The sequence below is a fragment of the Aythya ferina genome, assembly GCF_964211825.1.
Source record: "Aythya ferina genome assembly, chromosome: 18".
In the NCBI taxonomy this organism is placed as follows: domain Eukaryota; kingdom Metazoa; phylum Chordata; class Aves; order Anseriformes; family Anatidae; genus Aythya; species Aythya ferina.
Window position 1 is genome coordinate 503,578 of NC_140317.1, and position 21,878 is coordinate 525,455.

General features: G+C 45.7%; 1 protein-coding gene across 6 annotated transcripts in view; it reads right to left on the reverse strand.

Annotated features, from left to right (window-relative positions):
• The window catches only part of GAS7 (growth arrest specific 7), a 110,577-nt gene that overhangs the window by 72,668 nt on the left and 16,031 nt on the right, over window positions 1-21,878 (reverse strand). The window contains exon 1 of one of the 6 annotated variants that reach the window (XM_084492560.1): window positions 2,120-2,166. The exons of 3 other annotated variants lie outside the window; for them this stretch is intronic. Coding sequence is in view for 2 of the 3 variants with exons in the window: in XM_084492558.1 (XP_084348684.1) it covers window positions 881-913 (33 nt within the window). In the remaining variant the exon portion in view is untranslated. Of the gene's footprint in view, window positions 1-880; window positions 1,068-2,119; window positions 2,167-21,878 lie in introns of those variants that run through there. 2 more of the 6 variants (XM_084492558.1, XM_084492559.1) reach the window with 2 other exon arrangements.

A 21,878-nucleotide genomic window follows, 5' to 3' on the forward strand; every position in this document is an offset into this window, starting at 1 on the left:
GAACTGAAAGTGGCACAAGGAAGCGAATGAAGAAACAAAACTCAGTTTCATCCTCTACTCCTCACCACCCTACATTCTAGGAGAGATCTGGGATACATTGTGTGGGCTGTGGCACATGGGGCTGGGCTATAAAATGCATAACAGTTTATAGTTTTGGCACACTCCTTTTAGAAATAAGAGTGCTGTGGATGCCATGGGGGCACCACACTGTCCCTGCTCTGCCAAAAGAGATCAGTGTCACAGTAGAGTTTCTCACTCTGTTTGCTTGGCAGACACAATCCTGTCCTATCTAGACCCTTTGCATTGCCTTTTCCAGCATCAGCACAGCTAAATTTGGACCATATTTACACATGCACATGGGAGGAGTTCAGACTAACCTGTATGTAATGAGAGGCAATCCTGCTCCAGTCCGAGGAGACCAGACAGGCAAGGCCACAAGGCAGCACAGAAACAGGAGGTAACCAGCAGATAGCATTCAAAAGCCCAGCTTCAAAGCTGGCAATGCACAGCACAGACACACTTCAAACCTCCCCAAGCCCAGCTTATACCAGAACACACCCTGTGCCCTTTCCACATATCACAAGAAGAGAAGCACATCTGCTTGCCTGCCTCTTCCTTGAACAGCTTGGCAGGACTGTGCTATTACTTTGATCTCTTGTTACTATTTTTAGGAGAATTATTGCCATGGTAGTTTAAGAGAACTGTAAGTCACAATAGAGGACAATCTACACAGAGAAGAGGTTTCATTTTTAGCAGAGAGCATTATGAACCTGCAAACAAAGACAGAACTGCTGATAATTACTGGAACTTGAAAATAGACAGGCTCAGATTGAAAAGAATCTTTCAGTCATGACGATATTTGTCAACAGGAATGGCTTACCGGGAGGCTGTTCACTTCTTGTAGTTCCTCCATCAAGATTAAGTGCTTCTTTCTAGATCTGCTCTATTCCAATCAGAGAAAAAAGATGGAACCCTGAATCCCCTTGAGGTGGCTGTGCAGAAGCTCCAGCTGAGTGGACCAGCAATCCCTTTTGGCTTTCAAATCTTGCAACTCCCACAATGCATTTGAGCTAAGAGAAACACTTAGGCCACTCCCCTCAGTGTCATTTCTGGGAGTGTCACCAGACTCTACATGGTGGTGAACAGCCAGATTTGGACCTGAAAAGGATGTCTGCAACACACCATAGAGGAAACAGGAAAAGTGAACAATGTGAGTAGAGAGGGGAGTGTGTGAACCCAGTAAAATCTTTCTGCATCTGTATTTGGAGCCTAGAAAAGAGATCCAGCATCTCTCAAAACATTACAAATCAAAAACACAAGCACTTCCCTCCTACAAGATTTTCTAGAATCAGAAGTCCATACAGCAGGGATACATGCAATGGTAGACAAGAGCCATCTGCCTAGGCCTCATGACAAACAATGGAAGCAATGGTTTTCATTTGTTGTCTGCAGAAGCACAGGGACAGGAGTCTTCTGATGTATGCACAACAAAGAGGAACTAGAAATTTGCAGCAAATACAAAAGGAAGCCCAAAGCAGAGTGGGCACTGGAGCTATTCAGCACCAAAGCATGTACCATAGAGCTAGCAAAGGTGAGCATAAGAAATAAGAGCAGATCTATTGGGTCAACCCACCTAACCCAGGACTACAGCACTGACAAAGAGGCAGAAGGATGTGCTTTTTAAGGCACAGCACATGAATCTGTCCACTACCCATTCCACCAGCATTCACAGGCATTGGATTAGGGATGTCAGGGCAGCCACCCCAGAGCATCACAACCTACTCAGAAGCTGCAGTCTTGACCATGAAACACACTGTTTTATGGCTTTCTCTGCTGTTACACACATATTGCTTAGAAGCATTCCTGAAGAGAATGAGAAGTGGGTTAGACATCCCAGAGGCTCTACACAAAAATGACCACCAGTCATGGGCTGCACGTGGAAGCCCTGTCTACTTGCTGTTTAGATCAGCCAACTCAGAAGAGGGCATGCAAGTCCAGCAGGGAGGCAATGATACACTGGCAGTGGCAATGCCTCCTCTGCCTAACTCTTCTGACTTTCTGATTGCTTTGTTTCACTTTTCTTTCTCTTCTTGATCAAGTTAGCAGCAGCGCAACTCACCCTGTTCCTTTGCAGACCATGTGGCAATGTGATCCACTCCAAGCAGTGGAGAAGAAGAAAATGAAGAAGGGTTTTATGCAGCTAAGAGAGGAAACAGAGAATGAAGGACCCTCCCCACATTAGTCCATCCTATGCTGAGTGACCCCCTGAGTTCAGCCTTGCTCAACAGAGGAAAATCACTTCCCATTTTCAAACTGCAGGAAATCCCCTTTCCCCTTCAAAGACGGATCCAAGGGAGGAAACATCTGTGCACTTAAAAGCCTGAGTTCTCTGGAGATGTGTTTGCACTATGGCAGAGTACAGCCCAGTGGTTCTCCCAAACACACAACCCAAGGTAAGACAAAACAATGCCAAAACCACAAATGCAGGCCCTGAGCAATCTGATCAAAGACCTCCAAAAGGGCTGGACCAAAGGCCTCCAAAAGTTCCTTTCAATTTAAATTAGTCCATGATTTTATGGTCTTATTACAACAGAGCACCCAGCCTCTGAGCAAATCAAGAGGATGACTCTAGCTTTGAGAAAGGTAAGAATTAAATGCAGTGTTACCTGCTGTCACCACTTGCTTTGAGTCACACTGCACTTCTGCTGTAGTGTCAAAGTACAAAGAAAAGCTCCAAAGCCTTGTTACGCAGTCCCTCTGCAATGTCCTGCCTGGTGTTGGAGGATCACTTGTAACAGAAATAGACAAAAAAAAATATGCAGTGGAAACTGCAAGAAGCAATGCAGGTACACAGCAGAGAAAAGCTGCCACAGCATAAGCCTGCATCACAACAGTCCCCTGTCCTCTGGGGGGAAAAGCTTGCCCTGTAATGACATTAGTGAGCTGATATTTCTGTCTAACTGCAGTTTACATAAATACCAAACTTGGCAAACGTATGTGTCTACTCGAGGGCATGAAGCAGAAATAAGGTTGATATGGTGAAGCCAAAGAGTTGCCTTCTGTGTGTGAAGGCAACTGATGCTGTAAACAGGACTGCTAGTGTGAGAAGTCCACAGAAAACACTCAGCAGCAGCAATGCTTACATTGAGATCCGTATCTATCCTGAGTTTGACATGAAGATCCCAGCACAGGAATTACCCCATACAGCCTCCTCAGGCTTGGCACAGGCACAGAGACACTAACTTATGCCCCGGTAAAGGAAACTACCCGGTGCACCTCTGAATCCCTCCAGCATTACCCACAATCTCTCTCTCTAGTGTGTTGAGTCATCCCATGTTTTGCTCATTTTTATGCAATCTTTCTTGCTCAACATTTGGTTTCCATGGTGTCACGTACATTGTGTGAAACAGATTTATATTTAGAAAGTGGAAGGGGTCATATGAGCTCTCCCAGTTGTTATGGCAACCAACACAACTCCTAGTTCAGCTGAATCTAACAGCAAGGGCTACTGGGGATAAATTGCCCTCCCTGGGTGGTCCTGCAGACACTGTTTCTGCAGCAGAAACTCAAGAGAGACTGCAATGCAGACATGGCCATTGCCTCCCCTCCCCCCTCCTCCCCCATCCCTGCAGCCCAGCTGATGGTCTTCTTCTTTGGGTACCATGCCTCATCCTTGGTCACCTTCTGTAACACCGCCCACTTTTGAAGAGAAAAAGTCCTTTTGACTGTACCAAGTGCTAAGGCATCTCAGTGTTTCTTGTGTCAGCAGATTGGAGCCATGCACACATCCCACATGCCAGTCTTAACACGACAGCTTTCATTTTTCTCTTCTCAAAAAAATCCCTTGCCCTGATAACTCTCCTCCATGTCACCCTAAACTCTTCTTCATCCTTTGTCCTCCTAAATAACATCAGCATCTCTGTGCAGCTGCTGTTTCCTCAGATGAGCTCTCCATCACCTTCCCACCAACCCCATACAGCTGTGACAACTCCACTGGAGGACCATGGAGTGAGTTCCTGTGGACAGCTTTCCGCTCTGGGGTGAACTCTCCTAAAGCTCTGCATACCCATTTCCCATTTGGCTCAAGTCCAGCACTATCTTCCTCACTGTAGGCTTGCTTTCCCAGCCAGACGCACAGCTGCCAGAATTTCTCTCCTCTCCCACCCAGGGCCCTGGATGTGGTACAGTTGTGCCGAGAACTCTGTTTTAAGCTAAGATCCACTGAAGAGTACTGTGCTTGCAGGCAATTTGTTTTCTGGGACTGGCATACTCACCTCTACCAGCACCCTACACTTGAGAAAAGCAAGCTGTTTCTGAAGGATACATGGCCTGGGCACATAGGCTGCATGATGTTTTGTGGCTTGGAGCTATGTGAGAGACCAAAACAGGTGGGAAATGAAATGCTATGGTCCATGAACCCTTCCTCGACACCTTCAAAACAGGGGCTGTCAAGCCAGAGTTGATCAAGCCAAGTCACTCCAGTGCAGCTCCGTCCTCTCCCTTCCTTAACGTGCATCTGGTGCACAAAGTCACATAAGAGGCCAAACCAGAAGAAGCCACAGCAGTGAGCTGAAGCTGAGCCTGTCTCATGAGACCCATGGCACCAAGTCTGGTCCAGATCCTGCTGCACACAGGGGTTACTCCCCTGCAAAGCAGCAGTTCAAGAAGGTACTTGGCAACAACTATAAATTTGCTGGCTGAAGAGAATGAAGCTGGGTATCATTAAGATTAGAATTATTAAGGTTGGAAAAGACATCCAAGATCATCTGGTCCAACCATTCCCCTACCACCAATGTCACCCATTAAACCACATCCCCAAGTACCAAATCCAACCATTCCTTAAACACTCCCAGGGACAGTGACTCCACCACCTCCTTGGGCAACCTGTTCCAATGCTTGACTACCCTTTCTGAGAAGAAATTTCTCCTAATTTCCAACCTGAACCTCCCTCAGTAGGTGTAAGAAGTAGGAAGGATAAGAAAGATGGGGCATGGGGGAGATTCAGTGTGGGAAAAGAGCATGGGAGTGGAGCCCAGATTTAAGGAGGGTAGCTAGCACAGAAGAGTATAAAAGGTTTGTGATGGCTTCTGATCTGGAGAACAGCAGGTGTGGCAGGGGGTTGAGCACAGTTTGCAGAGGATGACAGCCTGGATGCTGGCTGCTCTGCCTGAGCTATCAGCACACTCCCAAGCAAGTTCATCACTTTCCTATGCTTCCTTTTCAGTGTGCTCACAGCCACTGTGAGCACCACTCTGTGACAGTATTTAGCACTATTTGACAAAGTTGTGGAGTCCTGGTACTGAATTAGCAACCAAGAAAGGGGAAATGAAGTACCACCCTCATGGCAGGCACTGAATAGCCAGAGAGGAATGGTATCTACATTGAATGAAAAAGCCTGTCCAAAGCATTGTAACCACAGCTACAGTTGTTCATGTATTCCTACAGCTATAATGAATATACCCACAGTGAGCTCAAAAATCACCCCTAGGAAAATAAATGGTCTACTGTTTTTCTTTCTTGTGCTAATGGATGAAAATTCATTTAATGGACAAATATGTCCCGTTCTCTTTGAGCTCTTCCTTCTGGTTAGTGTTATCAAGCTGAGCTGTGCATGAGAAGGTGATGGCCACAATGAAGCAGGATGGGAAAGAAGCTGCAGGTGGTCACCACAGGCAGCGGCAAGAGTTGGCAATCCTGGGTGGTGTGGCCTGGGGAGGCTGAACACATAAATGGCCAAGGTGTCTACCAGGCAGACTGTTGTGATAAAGGGTTCAGTTACACACACACAAGGGGGCAGAAAGTCCCCCAGCTCCCTCAGCCACTCCTTGTAGGACTTGTTCTCCAGGCCCCTCACCAGCTTCGTCGCCCTTCTCTGCACCCGCTCAAGCACCTCAATGTCCTTCTTGTAGCGAGGGGCCCAAAACTGAGGTGCAGCCTCACCAGAGCCGAGTACAGGGGGACAATCACCTCCCTAGCCCTGCTGGCCACACTGCTTCTTATGCAAGCCAGGATGCTGTTGGCCACCTTGGCCATCTGAGCACATTGCTGGCTCATATTCAGCTGACCATCAACCATCAGTCCCAGGTCCTTCTCTGCCTGGCAACTCTCCAACCACTCATCTCCCAGCCTGTAGCTCTGCTTGGGGTTATTGCGCCCCAGGTGCAGGACCCGGCACTTGGCCTTGTTGAACTTCATGCAGTTGACCTCAGCCCATCGGTGCAGCCTATCCAGATCCTCCTGCAGAGCCTTCCTACCCTCAAGCAGATCAACACGCGCATAACTTGGTGTCATCTGCAAACTTACTGAGGGTGCACTCAATGCCCTCGTCCAGATCATCGATGAAGATATTAAAGAGGACCGGCCCCAGCACCGAGCCCTGGGGGACACCACTAGTGACTGGCCTCCAACTGGACTTGACTCCATTTACCACGACTCTTTGGGCCCAGCTATCCAGCCAGTTTCTAACCCAACGAAGCGTGCGCCAGTCCAAGCTAAGAGCAGCCATTTTCTTGAGGAGAATGCTGTGGGAGACGGTGTCAAAAGCCTTGCTGAAGTCAAGGTAGACCACATCCACAGCCTTTCCCTCACCCACCCAGCGCGTCACTTTGTCATAGAAGGAGATCAGGTTCATCAAGCAGGACCTGCCTTTCATAAACCCATTGTTTTTTTTGCTGTTTTTATTTGCTGTTTTATTGTTTTTTGTTTTTTTGTTTGTTTTTGTTTGCTGTTTTATTGTTTTTTGCTGTTCAGAGTTAATACCTGGCATCTAATTTGCTAGCTATCAGAGCTAATACGGACTATGGAGGTCTGTAAACAGCTTATATGTTAGTACACAGGAAGCTTGGGTCACCAACATGCAGCATATTGAGCGCTCTGTATTGCTACCTTTCTGTTATTAGGAAATTAAGCCATGATGTCTTCCCACCATGCTGTCAAAATAAGAGGATGTATCCAGCTGGGACAAAGCTGATCTCTCAAGAGATACAGAGCTGATGGTAGCTGACAGGGTCGCATCTCTATGCCAAAGCTCTGCATGCTCCCACATACAATTGGCTTACAAACTTTGACATGAGCTTACCAAAATGCAGGCCTATTATCTCAATAGGAATTGAGACAGAGCTCTGCCACAGGCTGGCATGAGCTGGCTTGCCTAGATCCTAAGGCTTCCCCAGGAAAGGGTTATTGCACCACAGCTTTCAGTGTGGGAATGGGTAGGAAAAGATGAAAGCCTGGGGCTAAGGCATCGCCAGCATTTCATGAACTCAGGGCTGGACATGACATGGGCAGCCCAGGAGGAGCCTGAAGCCCAGCATGGCTTAGCACATGGCACCCTCCTCCACTCACTGTGCTCCAGATACTCCAGCTCCATCCCTTACATAAGCATTTGGTACAAGGCAGAGCACCGGTGCCAAGTGCTCTGAAGGACTTTGTTGTCCTGGGCAGCCAGGGATAACAGGCCCATTGTTGGGCAAACCTTGTACTGTAAGAGTCACCCCACATATGCCTAGACAGTCACAAGGCCAGGTCAGGCCAGCTGCAGTGTTGTTGCTTGTCTACAGTTGGAAATGACAGATCCCCCTCTGAGTAACTGCAGAGCATGCCATACCAGGAAGACAATCCGACGCTCAAGAGGCAGCTAAACACTGCATGCTCCAGGTGCTCTACACTGGGAATGGAGACTAGAAGCAGTTAAAAAAAAGAAACTTCCCAGAATGATCTAAATTTACAGTCTGTCCCCTCTCCCTGCACTGCTTACACTCACAGCCCTGCAGAGCTCTGGTATCAGCAATGCCCTGTGCCCTAATTCTGCAGCACAGAAAAGGCAGACAGAGAAGTACCCACAACAGGCTTGAGCACCAGCAAAGGACAGGGCAGCACAACTGCTTTCTGTGCTCCTAGGATCCTGTGAGTACATCTGGTTTTGAAAAAATATCTGGGAATGATGCCAAATGTTTTTATACAGGACCTGCAGTCCTTACGTTGCAGGGAAGTTCAGTCTGGCTAAGCTCTCTTTTCCATGTGCACTGACAGAACACACTCTCATCAGCCCAGAATGAAGCTCTGAGTCTCCCACGCTCACCTGCATGCAGTGATATGCCCAGTCTGCCCAATCAGAGCCAAAAAGCATGGATGAGTTCAGATTAGATGCAGTTTCATAGTCAGATATTTCACAAGATGAACTGCAAAATGCATGCACTTCGAACTAGAAGGCAGCCCCAAGCCACCATGGCCTTGGTAAGAATGTGCCATACTACCTCCTATGACTGTCCCCAAACAGTGCTGCACTACTTTTGAAAACAGATGCCATGTTTTATCTGAAGACAAATGAGAAGAAGTAACTGTTTAAATAGGAAAAAAAAAAAAAGAAAAAAAAAAGAAAAAAAAAAAAAACTTGAACAGAAACAAAAACAGAAATAAGATGTGGTAGAGAAACCTCCACCACCCGCACCTGACTTTCTGCATGCCACCTAGAAACCCCCCACCTTGAGGCCCAAGCAGGAGGGCAGCCCCTGCCTCCCGCCAGTTCCCCGCGGGCTGCCCAGCTGGTTGCTGACCTGTCCATCAGCTCTGTTACAGCTCCACAGATCCTAGGAATTGTAAGCATCCCCTCCTCCTGCAGCATTCCATCTGACCCTGAGCACAGCAGTCAGTTGAACAAAACCCAGCATCAGCTACTGCAGTAACACAATAAAAAAACTGCCCCCAGCAGCAAAATATTCCCTTTCCAAGTCAGATTACAGGATTCCAGCATCTCACAGGAGTACAACATGAATGTGGTGCCACCACAGTAGCTATTAGTAATGAAGAGTCGCTTGCTTTTGTGTGCTTTTTGTGGATTGCACAGAAGCTGGAACTCTTCCACTCCAGCAATGCACAAGGTGCAAAAATTAAAAATTATGAGTAAAAATAAAATAATAATGAAAAATCCATGAAAAATCTACAAATCACTGTGCAAGAGATTTGTTCTCTCAAGGGTACAATGTACTTATACAACATAATGTGACAAACATACACCACTTACAAAGGGGTTGTGTCAGGGCATGGCTTTATGTGCTTCATTTCTCAGACAACACTGTTTTTTTGTTTGTTTGTTTTTAACAAGAATGACTCTACTGCTGTGCTCTGCAGTTTCCCAGACAAAATAAACTTCATAACAACTAAGAACTAGTGTCTGTTCTTTTAGGAATGGATCCTCTCTAAAATTATATGCAAGAGCTAGATGCTCTTCCATGTGCACACATGCACACACAGCAAAGCTAAGGCATGGCACCATCCACCTCTGCTGCTGTCATTTGCCAGGAATGGATATTTACAAAAATATTCTGGAACACATGAATAACCTATCTGCAAGATAGAAAAGTAAGTAAAAGCAACATAGTAGAGTTTCTGCTGAGATTTGGTGCATTCTCCTTCTCAAAATAAATTAATGAGATGATATTCTGAGATTGTCCAAAGGATAATGTGGGTTAGTTGTTGATATTTTTCTTTAATTACTTTTTAAAAGACTTTAAAAACCCTCCCTCTGTTAGGAAGAATGTTGAGAACAGGTCCCAGAGAACCTTATGCTGATCTGCATCTCTAATAAGATATTTTTCTTATAAATATTATCTCAAAATCTATGCAATTAAAACAAAGTTGGAATAGTTAATTCAGATTCTGTTCCTGGCCCCAGGCCTTAAGCACAGCTCTTAAGACTTGGGCATCTTGCTGCTACATTTTCCTGTGCTTTAAAATGAAATTTGCTTCTTCCTGGTGGTGTGGTAGGTCAGGATCCCCAAACAAGACCCCAGCTACTTTTGCATGCAGCCTGGACGGCCTTTTTATTTACAATTGTCCTTAACTTCTTTTGAATGGTGCTTCCTTGCAGAGGAAATCTCTTATGCAGTTTCTACCTGCTATTCCTCGTGTTAGACAGCCTTTCATAACCAAAACTTAGGGAAACTCAGATGCAGAAAAAACAATTGAATAGAAAAGATACAAAGTGCTGCCAGATGCACATTCCTGTGCACTCCTTCATCATCCCTCTCAGGCAAAGGGAATGTAACTATTGTTGCCGGTAATTCTGCAGTAAAGCATATGAAGACAGACATGACATTTAGCTGTTATTTTTTGCTGCTATCTAATGGTATAATTCTTCATAAATGAGCAAACAAACAAAAAGCAAGAAAAGAAGGCCATTCCCAGCACTTGCCAAGGCCGACCCAGGCTGCAGCAGCCCCAGCCAGTGCCCCCAGTCAGAGCCATGGTTCTGCCATGTCCCCGTGGCCTGCCTGCCACCAAGCCACTGCACCCAGCCAGAGGCCACTTAGGAGGGGAGACACCGCATGGAGCTGTGCCAGTCTGGGTGGGAGCTGGCTGGGCGCAGGGCTAGTGTGAGGGGCCTGTGGTGGCCACATGCCAGGGTACAAGGGCAGTAAGGGGAGGGCTGGGGCTTTGGGGCTTCATGGTGAGGTAGACAACACCTGCTGCCCTTGCAGCTGAGATAAGGGTGTCCTGCCAGACTCAGCAGGCACTTCCTGCAGGGATAGCCCTGGTGGCATGTGCCTTTGCAGCATTCCCAGTGTTTTTTTAAGGAGATCCTTCTCTAAGAGAGGGAAGTATGGGACTTCCTACCCCAGGGGAGAACAAAAATGTCACCAGAGCAAAGCCCTCCTTCCCCACCAGTCGCAGTAACACCAGAGGGTGCTCATGGCAGGATGTGCTGAGCATGACCACAGACACCTCTGCTTGGCTGCCTTTCCACTTCCCATGGGGCAGTCTGGACACACCAGCACAGGTGGAGAGGCCGACTGGCACAAGAGGATGTTATATTCACCTAAAAGCTTCTTTCCCAATACACATATTGGAAGAAGTGCAAATGCGATGTGCAAGTAACACAGCAGCATCAGCTGCCTCTGAAGATGTCCCTTTACACATAAAGCAGCACAGGATCTGGCTGCTGGGCAAGAGCCACACATCCCCCCCACCCCTACCACATAGACTTGGCCTCTGAAGCTCTAGCAAAGACTGGGCTGGTGCACAGAGACCTCAGCAGTGCAGTGTGCTCTGTGGCTGCTGTCTCCCTCTGTCTGTCCTGTGTAGATATTGGCCTTTCTGATTTGGAAGAGGACACCTGTGTCTCTCCCACATGCCACATACCCAGGGCTATAAAGTGAGCCACCATCTTAATAGACTGGGCAGCCTTTGACAAAATGGATGCCTCTTATCTCTGGCATATCACTAATGCTGACATGAAAGTGTCTGTTCATGTTTACTTTCTAGTTAGCAGCATACCTTGAAGCATTTGAGAAACCACAGTTTCTTGTCCTCAGAGCTACTGCTCCCATCTGTTTGCACACCAAAGGGAGCTCAGACCTCTTTTTAATGAAACTGCACTGTACAAGCATTTCATCTGAGAAGAATACCTGGGTCACCACACTTGTAAAAACTCATTTAGCCCTGGGATGGCTTATTTATGAGAACAAAATTTAATCCAGCACACTGTAGACAGGGGGAAGGGCTGCAGATACCAAGGATGACAAAGGCAGTCCTAAAAAAAAGCACCAGGAGGCTGCTGCAGCCAAGTAAATCCAGAACAGTGAGAGACATCAATCGGAGGTGATCAGCTGCAGCCAGAACAGACACACACAGAAAAGTGGAGCAGGCAGCAATATGGACAGGAAATAACAAGATGATATTCAGCTTCAAAAAATGCAAGTACAAGAAAACAGTCCATGAAAGAACCAGTGGGAGGGAAATCCCTGGAAAAAGTCATTGATGATTGTAATTTGCCCCACCCTGTAACTGAGAACATCCTCAGAAGAACATCATGAGCAACACTGAACCACCTCCCTCCCACCCTCCCTTCGCTCAGTCATTCCCCTTCTGAATCTAATCAGAATCTAATCATTCCCTTTCTGATTCTAATGCTGATTTAGAGGAAATTAATTATCTCCTCATTTTAAAATTGCCATATTTTCCTCTAGACACCTCATTCCCTTCTGGACTTTTCCACACTTCAAGCCTCCAATCAGATGTCTATGAGAATGCATTTTTGCTTCACCTCAATCTAATTTATGCAGCAAAAACGATAGAGGAACTTGTTAGAAAAAAATGGCTGACAATTGCCATTGCATATAAAGCTCACTGCAGAATCATGAACTGAATATACGCATTTGGAAGAAGGCTGGCCTCTTACCCCCAGGACTATCCTTCAGCAAGGATGCATTTCCACAATGTCCAGATCCTACAATGTGTTGCTTACTCAAGATTTATCACCAAGCCTCACTGTCTTGCAAAGCAGGCAAAGCAAATCTATCTACTTGGTTGTTCTACATCCAGCACGTTATTCTTGTTTAAGGATTTCAGAATTTCAATATACATCTTCCTCTTTTGTCCACCGTGCATTTTACTGCAGCACTGGTATTTACTGGTTATTATATGGTAGCACCAGAAGTCATTGGGACTGGGAACCCTTTGTGCTCGGTGCTATGCACGTAAGGAAAGGAACCTCTGAGATTGCTTTTAGATGGAAAATAAGCTGACAGTTACTCTCACAACAACTACAGAAATGTGGGTGTAATATTAGATAAAATCAGAAAAAAAGAAAAAAAAAAGCATTAACAGTAACAGGAAATGTTCTATAAATGCAGTAGTATTAAGAGGAAGACCAAGTAAAGGAACTACTTGCTGTGCAGCAGAGAACAAAAGCTACCCATGGATGATCGTGTCCAGTATCTTCAATAAAAAAAGTCATCTGCTAATGAAAAAATCATCTGTGATCAAGTAGTTGTCACAGTTAATACTAGCAATAAAACGTTAAAATCTTTGCCTGCAACAGGGAAGGAAGACAGAGTACTGATACTGAATAATTCATCCTAAGACTTTTAAAAAACTGGCTTATGAGAGCCTTTGCTAATCATCTCTGAGAATTTGTGGGGAGGGAAAGTTCTGGCAACACAGAAAAGGCAAAACAGCGTGTCTCACTTGAAGAAATTGGAAAAGAAAGAGATGGAGTCATGGAACAGCCAGTCTAATTCCAATTTCTAGAACAAAAAATGGAATAAATTATTTAACATTTTTAAAGAGCTCTGAGAAAGGAATAAGGATATAATTAAAAGCCTATGCCACTTTGTCGAAGATAGATCTGTTAAAACAACCCGATTATCTGTGTGAACACTAGGTAAAAGTGAGACTGCAGAGGTGCCAGCAGTGGTACGCTCCACTTGAAAGACAAACATCTTATTGGGATGGAAGAGAAAACAGCAGCTTTAGAGACATGAACCTGGTAAACTGGATTATGTGCCAAGTCTTGAGCTTTACTCTTTAAGATATGAACAAATTGGGTAGTCCAGAAAGAGTGTAAAACAGAGATCTGGAAAAAATGACCTGAAAGGAAGAGCAAAAGATGTTTAATATAGAGAAGGAACAAGCAAGAGTGGAGTGTCTCAGATATGTCACAAAGCTGCTGAAAAAAAAAAGAAAAATAATGGTTTATTTTCCTCTGAAGTATGATAAAAAGGAATTCAAATTACAAATTCAAATTCACTCCTGAAGCCCTGCATGAAGGTACATTGTTGTGGTCTCACCTTGAATATTCTGTACAGTTCTGGGCTCCACAATATAGAAGTGATGTTAAGATCCTTGGGAGTGTCCAGAGGAGGGAAACAAAGCTGGTAAAAGGGTTGGGTTGGAAGGAATGTCCTATGATGAGAGGCTGAGGACACTTGGTTTGTCTAGTCTGGAGAACAGGGGGCTAAGTAGGTGACCTCTACAACTCCCTAAGGAGGAGAGATGGAGATAAAGGTGCCAGTCTCTTCTTTCTGATAGGATATGTGGGAATGGCACAAAGCAGTGCCAGGGGAGGTTCAGACTCGATATTAGGAAAAATGTCTTTACTGTGAGGGTGGTCAGACACAGGCACAGGATTCCTGGAGAGGTGGTTGATGCCCCATGCCTGTCAGTGTTCAAGAAACATTTGGGTAATGCCCTCAATAACATGCTTTAACTTTTGATTACCTCTGAATTGGTCAGGAAGTTGCACTTGATAATCTTTGTATGTCCCTTCACAACTGAACTATTCTATTCTATGAAGTCCATGGGCCAACCCCTTTGTGACATCTGTGGTGCTGAATACTTGTGTTGGGTTCAGGAAGACACAGAGAGGAATAGAAAGCACTTAGGTTCAAAAAAAAAAAGTGCTACAATTCATACCTGAGAGACATTTTCTGCCCTGTAAAAAAAATAATAATAATAAAATGCATTTTCATGCACTGCTGTAATAGTCATGTCTATGAAGAAAGGAACTGGAAGCCTTAGCAAAGCCTTGCATGTACAGGCAGGTCCCACAACCTCCTGGACAACAAACACCAGCGTGGACCTCATGCTTAGGAAAGAAGCATGGCAACACAGAACAGATGCTGAATTCAAACCACGGATTGGTAACTCCTCCAGGCTCCTGCACTCTGAGTTAGCAATAGGAAGAACAGTTTGGCAAGACAAGAAAATTACATTTCAGTGTAGATTCTCATAGATAGAGTCATAGAGCCTGTTCTGAGCACAGGGAGTTCAATACTCAGAGCTGGTGAAACTTCCTGTCTGAGTTCAGCACTGTAAAGTTTATCTGAGTGAATGTAGGTGCCTACAGCTGTGCTCCTGTGATCACTGAGGAGAAATGGAGGACCAAGCTCCTTCCAGACAGGCTGTTTGAAAAAGCACAACCCCAGAAGTATCTCTTTATCAGTTGGCTACTAAGAAGTCTGAGTAACTCCATTTTGTCTTTTTCAAGAAAAGATGTTCTTCACAGTCTACATGTTACTAAGAAGTTTCCCAACTGAGAAGCTTCTCCTCTGGGACCACTCACGGGTCCACTTACAATGGACCATGACAGCAGAAACAACTCTCTAAGCTTATCATAGAATCATAGAATATCCCGAGTTGGAAGGGACCCATAAGGATCATCAAGTCCAACTCCTGGCACTGCACAGGTTTGCCCAAAAGTTTAGACCATGTGACTAAGTGCACAGTCCAATCTCTTTTTAAATTCAGATGGGCTTAGTGCAGTGAATACTTCACTGGGGAGCCTATTCCAGTGTGCAACCACCCTCTCGGTGAAGAACCTCTTCCTGATGTCCAGCCTAAACTTCCCCTGCCTCAACTTAACACCATTCCCACGGGTCCTATCACTGGTGATTACAGAGAATAGGTCACCTGCCTCTCCACTCCCCCTCACAAGGAAGTTGTAGACCGCGATGAGGTCCCCCCTCAGCCTCCTCTTCTCCAGGCTGAACAGGCCCAGTGCCTTCAGCCACTCCTCATACAACACATTCCTCATTCCCCTCTAGACCCTTCACCATCTTTGTCGGCCTCCTCTGGACACTCTCTAACAGTTTAATGTCCCTTTCCTGCTGTGGTGCTCAGAACTGCACACAGTACTCGAGGTGAGGCCGCACCAGCACAGAGTAGAGTGGGACAATCACCTCCCTTGACCTACTAGCGATGCCGTGCTTGATGCATCCCAGGATATGGTTGGCCTTCCTGGCTGCCAGGGCACACTGCTGGCTCATATTATAAGAAACCTGCCATCCCTCTGAGTTCCCCATGCTCACTCTGCTTGTGTCACCTGGGCTCCTGCCTGCTGACTGCACTCAGCCAGCCTTCCCCAGCAGGCAGGATGTTCAAGGCACAGCCTGGCAGCTAACATGCTCCTCAAGGAACTGAGAAGTGCAAGCTTGAACCCACTCTGAATAAGAGAAGCCACATCTTCCACTTCCTGCACACAAGCTGTTCTCATGCTGCAAGAGGTGGTTGTTCATGTCTCTTCTCCCTGCAACTTTTAACAAGCCATGAGGCCCCCTCAGCAATGGACATCAAATGCATATGGCCCTCTTGCACACCCTCACATCAGACACCACAGCTAGTAGGAGGAGCTCTAGCACACACCAGCCCCAGGACTTGTCTTTTCCCACTGGTGAATTTTGAGCAGCTTTGTGCTAAGCATAAATCAACACTCAAACCCCTTTGGAGAAGCCGCATGTCTTGCATCATCTGCACACAAAGGCTGTATGCCTCCCTTACATGATTAACGTGCTTGAGCACCACACTTACATGCTAGTGATCAGGTGGACATCTGGCTCTGGTAACATCTGTAACACTTTACTGTTTGTGTGCTCACACTGATTCACCCCCAATCACTCCAGTCACAGAGAGAAAAGGAAGGGATCTCAGCAACCCTGAAAACCCAGCATCTGAAACCACAAGGTAAAGTACCAGGGAGCAGTGAGCTGTCCTGACAGCTGTGTCCTGCTCTGCTCCCATCCCCACTCTTGACATTTACTTTGAATGGGCTCTGGTGTTCAGTGGTCCTATGAGCTCACCCAGCTAAAAAGCAACCCTGCGAAAACTCCCTCGCACCTTCTGCTGAGAGACCTGGACTAGCTCAGAGGGAGGTAGCACAGACCTCAGGCCGGGATTAAAGAGGCAGAAGAGGATAGAAGGGGAGGCCAGTCTAGGCCAGCTCTCCACCCTTGCTAAGCCACCCAGGCTAAAGCACCTGAAGTCAACTGAATACTGACTGTCTGAGCCTAAACATCCCTCACATAGGACTAAATATTGCAGGGCCTGTTGCTGAACCAAAACACTGAGAGCTTATGGACAACCCAAGATCAGCAGGATCTGTGTGTCTGTGTACGACTGTATACATGCTACCTTCCTACAGACCTCATAACTTTGTCTCTACCCACCTTCACTGGTGCAGTGGTGCTCCTGCCAGAGAACCTTTATGTGGTCCATCCCAAATTTCTGTAATTGACTGGATTAAGAGAGAATAGTTGGTCTGATTACAGATGGAATTTCCCTTGTGAATCCTGCACTGCTGCAGGATCTCACCATGCAAAGAAAAACAAAGCCTGCATTATTTGAGGGAAACTTGGGAGGGTATCCTGGTTTTGGCCTCACTCTAGTAGTTTTGCACACATAATGATATTGAATCTGTGTCTAATTAATCACAGCCTACTACACCATAGCAGCACGCTCAATATTGCTGTTCATCAGAATAATATTGCTTAAAAATACAGAGAACTGCAACTTTGCTCTAACTTGTGGTTCTCACCCCTTAGAACATGCTCCTAAGAGGGAGTCTTTAGAGCTGAAAGATGTTCTCAGCATGCTCTGAACAAATATAATTAATGTGACATTTCATGGTCTCCACTGTCTTTAGACAGGAAGCAGGGCTGAGATCAAAATTAGTTTTACAGGAACTGCTTTCAGATCTGGCTTGCTCTTTCCTGGAGTGATATATTTATTTCTTTCAACTGAAGAAATAAAGCTGCCTTCCTACTTCTGGAGCTGATGTCAAGCAGAGAAAAAAAACAAACAAACAAAAAAAAAACAATACCAAAGAAAAAGGAAGGCTTACAAATTTATAAATTAATTTCTCACCTTGAGAATAAAATGTAGAAATTGCCAAAGAATTTAACATTATAAATAAAGGAAAAAGCTCACAACAGAGGAAAAAATGTGTCCTGTGTTGTAATTCCTTGGAAATATTCTGATAAGACAATTGAGGCAGTCATAAGTTACATGACAAGAAGAAACAATTGCTGCTCCTTGCAGAGCAGCGTTAACACTGCTTGGGTGTACAGGCTCTATTAGAGCCTAAGCTGTAGTATTATGTGTTAAAATAAAAGGAAGTATTTATAAGGGTTTAAAATTCATTGCTTTCTCAAGCCATAAGAATCACAGAATCATAGAATATCCTGAGTTGGAAGGGACCCTTAAGGATCATCAAGTCCAACTCTTGACACCGCACAGGTCTACCCAAAAGTTCAGACCATGTGACTAAGTGCACAGTCCAATCTCTTCTTAAATTCAGACAGGCTCGGTGCAGTGACCACTTCCCTGGGGAGCCTGTTCCAGTGTGCAACCACCCTCTCTGTGAAGAACCCCCTCCTGATGTCAAGCCTAAATTTCCCCTGCCTCAGCTTAACCCCGTTCCCGCGGGTCCTGTCACTGGTGTTAATGGAGAAAAGGTCTCCTGCCTCTCGACACCCCCTTACGAGGAAGTTGTAGACTGTGATGAGGTCTCCCCTCAGTCTCCTCTTCTCCAGGCTGAACAGGCCCAGTGACCTCAGCCGTTCCTCGTACGTCTTCCCCTCAAGGCCTTTCACCATCTTCGTAGCCCTCCTCTGGACACTTTCCAACAGTTTCATGTCCTTTTTATACTGTGGTGCCCAGAACTACACACAGTACTCGAGGTGAGGCCGCACCAGCGCAGAGTAGAGCGGGACAATCACCTCCCTTGACCTACTAGCGATGCCGTGCTTGATGCACCCCAGGACACAGTTGGCCCTCCTGGCTGCCAGGGCACACTGCTGGCTCATGTTCAACTTGCTGTCTACCACGACCCCCAGATCCCTCTCTTCCAGGCTGAAGAAGCTGCCCTTCAGGCTGTATACCATCTGAAAAAAGGGTAGATGACAATGATAAACCATGACCATTTGCTATGTTCTCTGCATGGCAGGTAGAACTGTTCATGACAGCTGTCTGTTGCATCGAAGCCAAACAGTCCTGACAATACTCATGTTGCCTTCTTCCACTGGGATACAGATGTCAGACACCCAGTCAGACAGCACCAATAGCTGCTGATAGCTGCACTGTTATATAAGCAACATGGGAACACAAAAGCCCTCCACCACACAGAGCAAGGCAAAGGTTTCAGGCCAGCATCACTTTTATTTTCAAAACAGATGTCTGATGACTCTGACTTTGGTTCTGCTATACACGATGTGTGTCTCAGAGATTGAAAGGTCTTGAATGCTGGGGACACAAGAGAAGGACTCAATGAGCACACAATAGCAAGGTACCAGAGATTACCAGTCATTCAAAAACTCTTGGCTTTGGTATCCATGCTCATTTTTTGAAAATGGCTCTTGTCTCATCACTTCTGTAGTAGATATCTTCAACACAGGCTAAATCAACACAGACAAGATTGGCTTTTTTTGAGAGAGAGAGAGGTTCGTTTATGGAATCCTCACAGAATGGCAAGGCTCCAGCAGTGGTGAGCATAACCATGTCCTGCAATACTGGTCTCACTGCTTGCAGGTGTGGCCATGTGACTGCACAATTTTTCATCCAGTTACCGAGAGAACAGACTGGACCTCTGATGAAAGATCCCACTGCAAAAGCTGTGGGGTAATGCAGAAAGGCCTGTGCATAGTAATAGCCCCCTCCCCAAGCACAGGCATCTGGAGAAAATTTGCCCCAAACTCTGCTAAGACTTAGGTAGTTGTCTGCTGCGTGTGTTATATATGGAGTGGTAATTCATGTCAAGAAAATGGTTGATATTAATAAAGAAGGGGGAGATTTAGGAATGTGGCCATGGGGGTTGGAAAACCCCATGACTGAGATAACATCAGACTCTTCACGATGAGGTCATCAGGAATATAAAAGAGTTTAGAGGGAACAAAGAAGGGTGATTCAGGAGACTCCATGCAGTCTCAGGGTTTCTTGTTCCCCAGCTGGTTCTCTTGTTCTCCAGCCCTTAAGGCATGGATGTTTCTGGGTGTTTGCTGTTGTTGTTACATTCAAAATTGTTTGACCAATGAAAAGTTGTTTTGAAAAGAACTGCTGTGGAGAGAAGGGTATAAGAGGGGAGCCTGCCCTCAAGATAAAAAAAAAAAAGGCAACACGATGGAGTTATGATCAATAAAGAAGCAGAAAGAAGGAATGAAGAGGAACAGGCTGGCGGAATGGAGACCAGGACGAGAACAGGCATTTTGATTGCCTCATGAAGATCAGTTCGGCCAGACTCAGCAAACTGCTCAGAGAAGCTTGTATAGAAAGTCGCTGGAAATAGGCGCACTGGAGCTGGAAAGAAGCTCCAGCTGAGAGAAGCGGACCTGTGCACACAGCTGCCTCTCGCTGGTAAGCAGTTGCGCATTATGGGGAATCATACGTCCTTAGGAACAAAGACTGTCCTGGTAACCTTACTGCTTATTCTCCTTATTAACAATCAGACAGTTTATGAGCCTGAAATATGGGACCAAACTGAGGTCAAGGTGTGGGACTCTGCTACTAAAAATGGCAAGGTTGCAGTGGGATTGCTCGGCACTTGGCGAGCAGTCTCTGAGGCCATGTGGAACCACAGTCAGAAGCATGTGGTTTGCCAGATAGTGAGGGAGCTGCGGGCTCCTTTACTGATCTGACTGCTACGCCATGGACCCCTAAGCTGCTACAGCCATCGAAGGCTTTTGCTGTTACGCCCCCTGTTGACCTGAACGTGCCTTTTGACCCAGGCCTCATCGGCCTTGAAAAGGAGATGGATATGTTTTTCTTCGATCTGGGAAGAACGAGATACATAAGGCCTGAAGACCAAGTTGCTTGACAACTTAAAGTGAGACATATTGTTCAAAAAGAATGGTAAATGGAGACTGTTATGTTATGGAACTTAAAGGACTGTTTGTTATCTTTCCTGATTGTATGTATGTATAGGCATACTCGGGTTTAGTATGTATATGTAAAAGCGATGTTCTTAGAATGTTTGATGTTCGTGTGTGCGTGTTGGTGGAGTGTAGACTCCCCGCACTCCCAGCGCTGTTTACTTGCCTTTTATACCTTTTAGAAATATTTATTTTATAAATATTACAAAATTCAGATTGAATTCAGACCTCATTTATAACACGTGCATGCATGGCAGCTGCAAATCCTTCCAGGGCCAGTCTCTCCATTGCAGCCACTCTTGTACAGCAATTTCCTCCTGCTGATGTGGAAAAGAAATGCAGAGTTATACGGAGTATGGGGTGGGGTGAGGCTACCCAGGCACAGTGTTATAACTTAGGACAATGACACGCTATCATAGAAATAAAATTATACATTTGTCTCTGCACAATGAAACTGAAGAAATTGTTTGGACTGCAAATCTCCTCGGTTAAACTTTTCTACCAGTAGCTCTAAAAAGTAGCATGGGATGTGACCATACCCATGGTCGACAAGCCACTGAAGACAATGGGTGATAACTTTCCTATTCAGATAACACACAAAAGAGACAATAGTTTGGATTATCAGGGTTCTAAAAGGACCAGGGGACAGATGCAGTGCTGCTGCTGCAACATTTGCACTGACACAGGACTTGGAATTTGTTTACTCTCAAACACCCAAAAGCAGCAAACAAAAACCCTGTCAGTCCAGGGCAGACAGCAAAGCAGACACAGCACATCTAGCTCTGTGTTGGTGTGTGGGAATGGGGCAGATTTGGCAGATTAAAATTCCGATGCAAAAATATGCCCTCCCATGAGATAGATGCCCTGACCTCAAACACACATTCTTTAGTATTCACTGGCCCCTAAATGATGGAAAATGAGGCTGGCTGTTGATATCACCTGCACCTCCTATCTGACCTCGCTCTCCAGTTGGCTCACCTACGCAACAAAGAAGGCATAAAGACAGCATTGAAAACACTGCTGGCAGAGGCTATGAGTTAGTACTCCTGGTGGGATGTAGCTGGAAAGCTGGCATCTGAGTACCCAGTACAGCTGTAGTACTTTTTTCTTTTTTAGTGCACAACAGCTTTTGGGTAATGATGAAGGTGCTACAGCCCTTTCCTTAAGTTTTCTCAGTACTGGAGGACAAGATGCATGGAGGGTAAAGCATGAAGTTTTAAGAGGAAAAAAAAACAAATAAACAAATAAACAAACAAAACCAGCAGAAGATTGTATTAGGATAGGTGAGGAAGAAACCTTCTATCCCAGCCTGGGCACAGCAATTCAAATCAACTTCCCCAAAGCATTTCCCTTCCATCAGGAGGGGAAAAGAGACTTTTAAACTCTCTCCACTCCAATCACAACTGTGAAATATATTCATCAGATTCGTGTCAATATGGAACAATGCTAGGGCCGCATGAT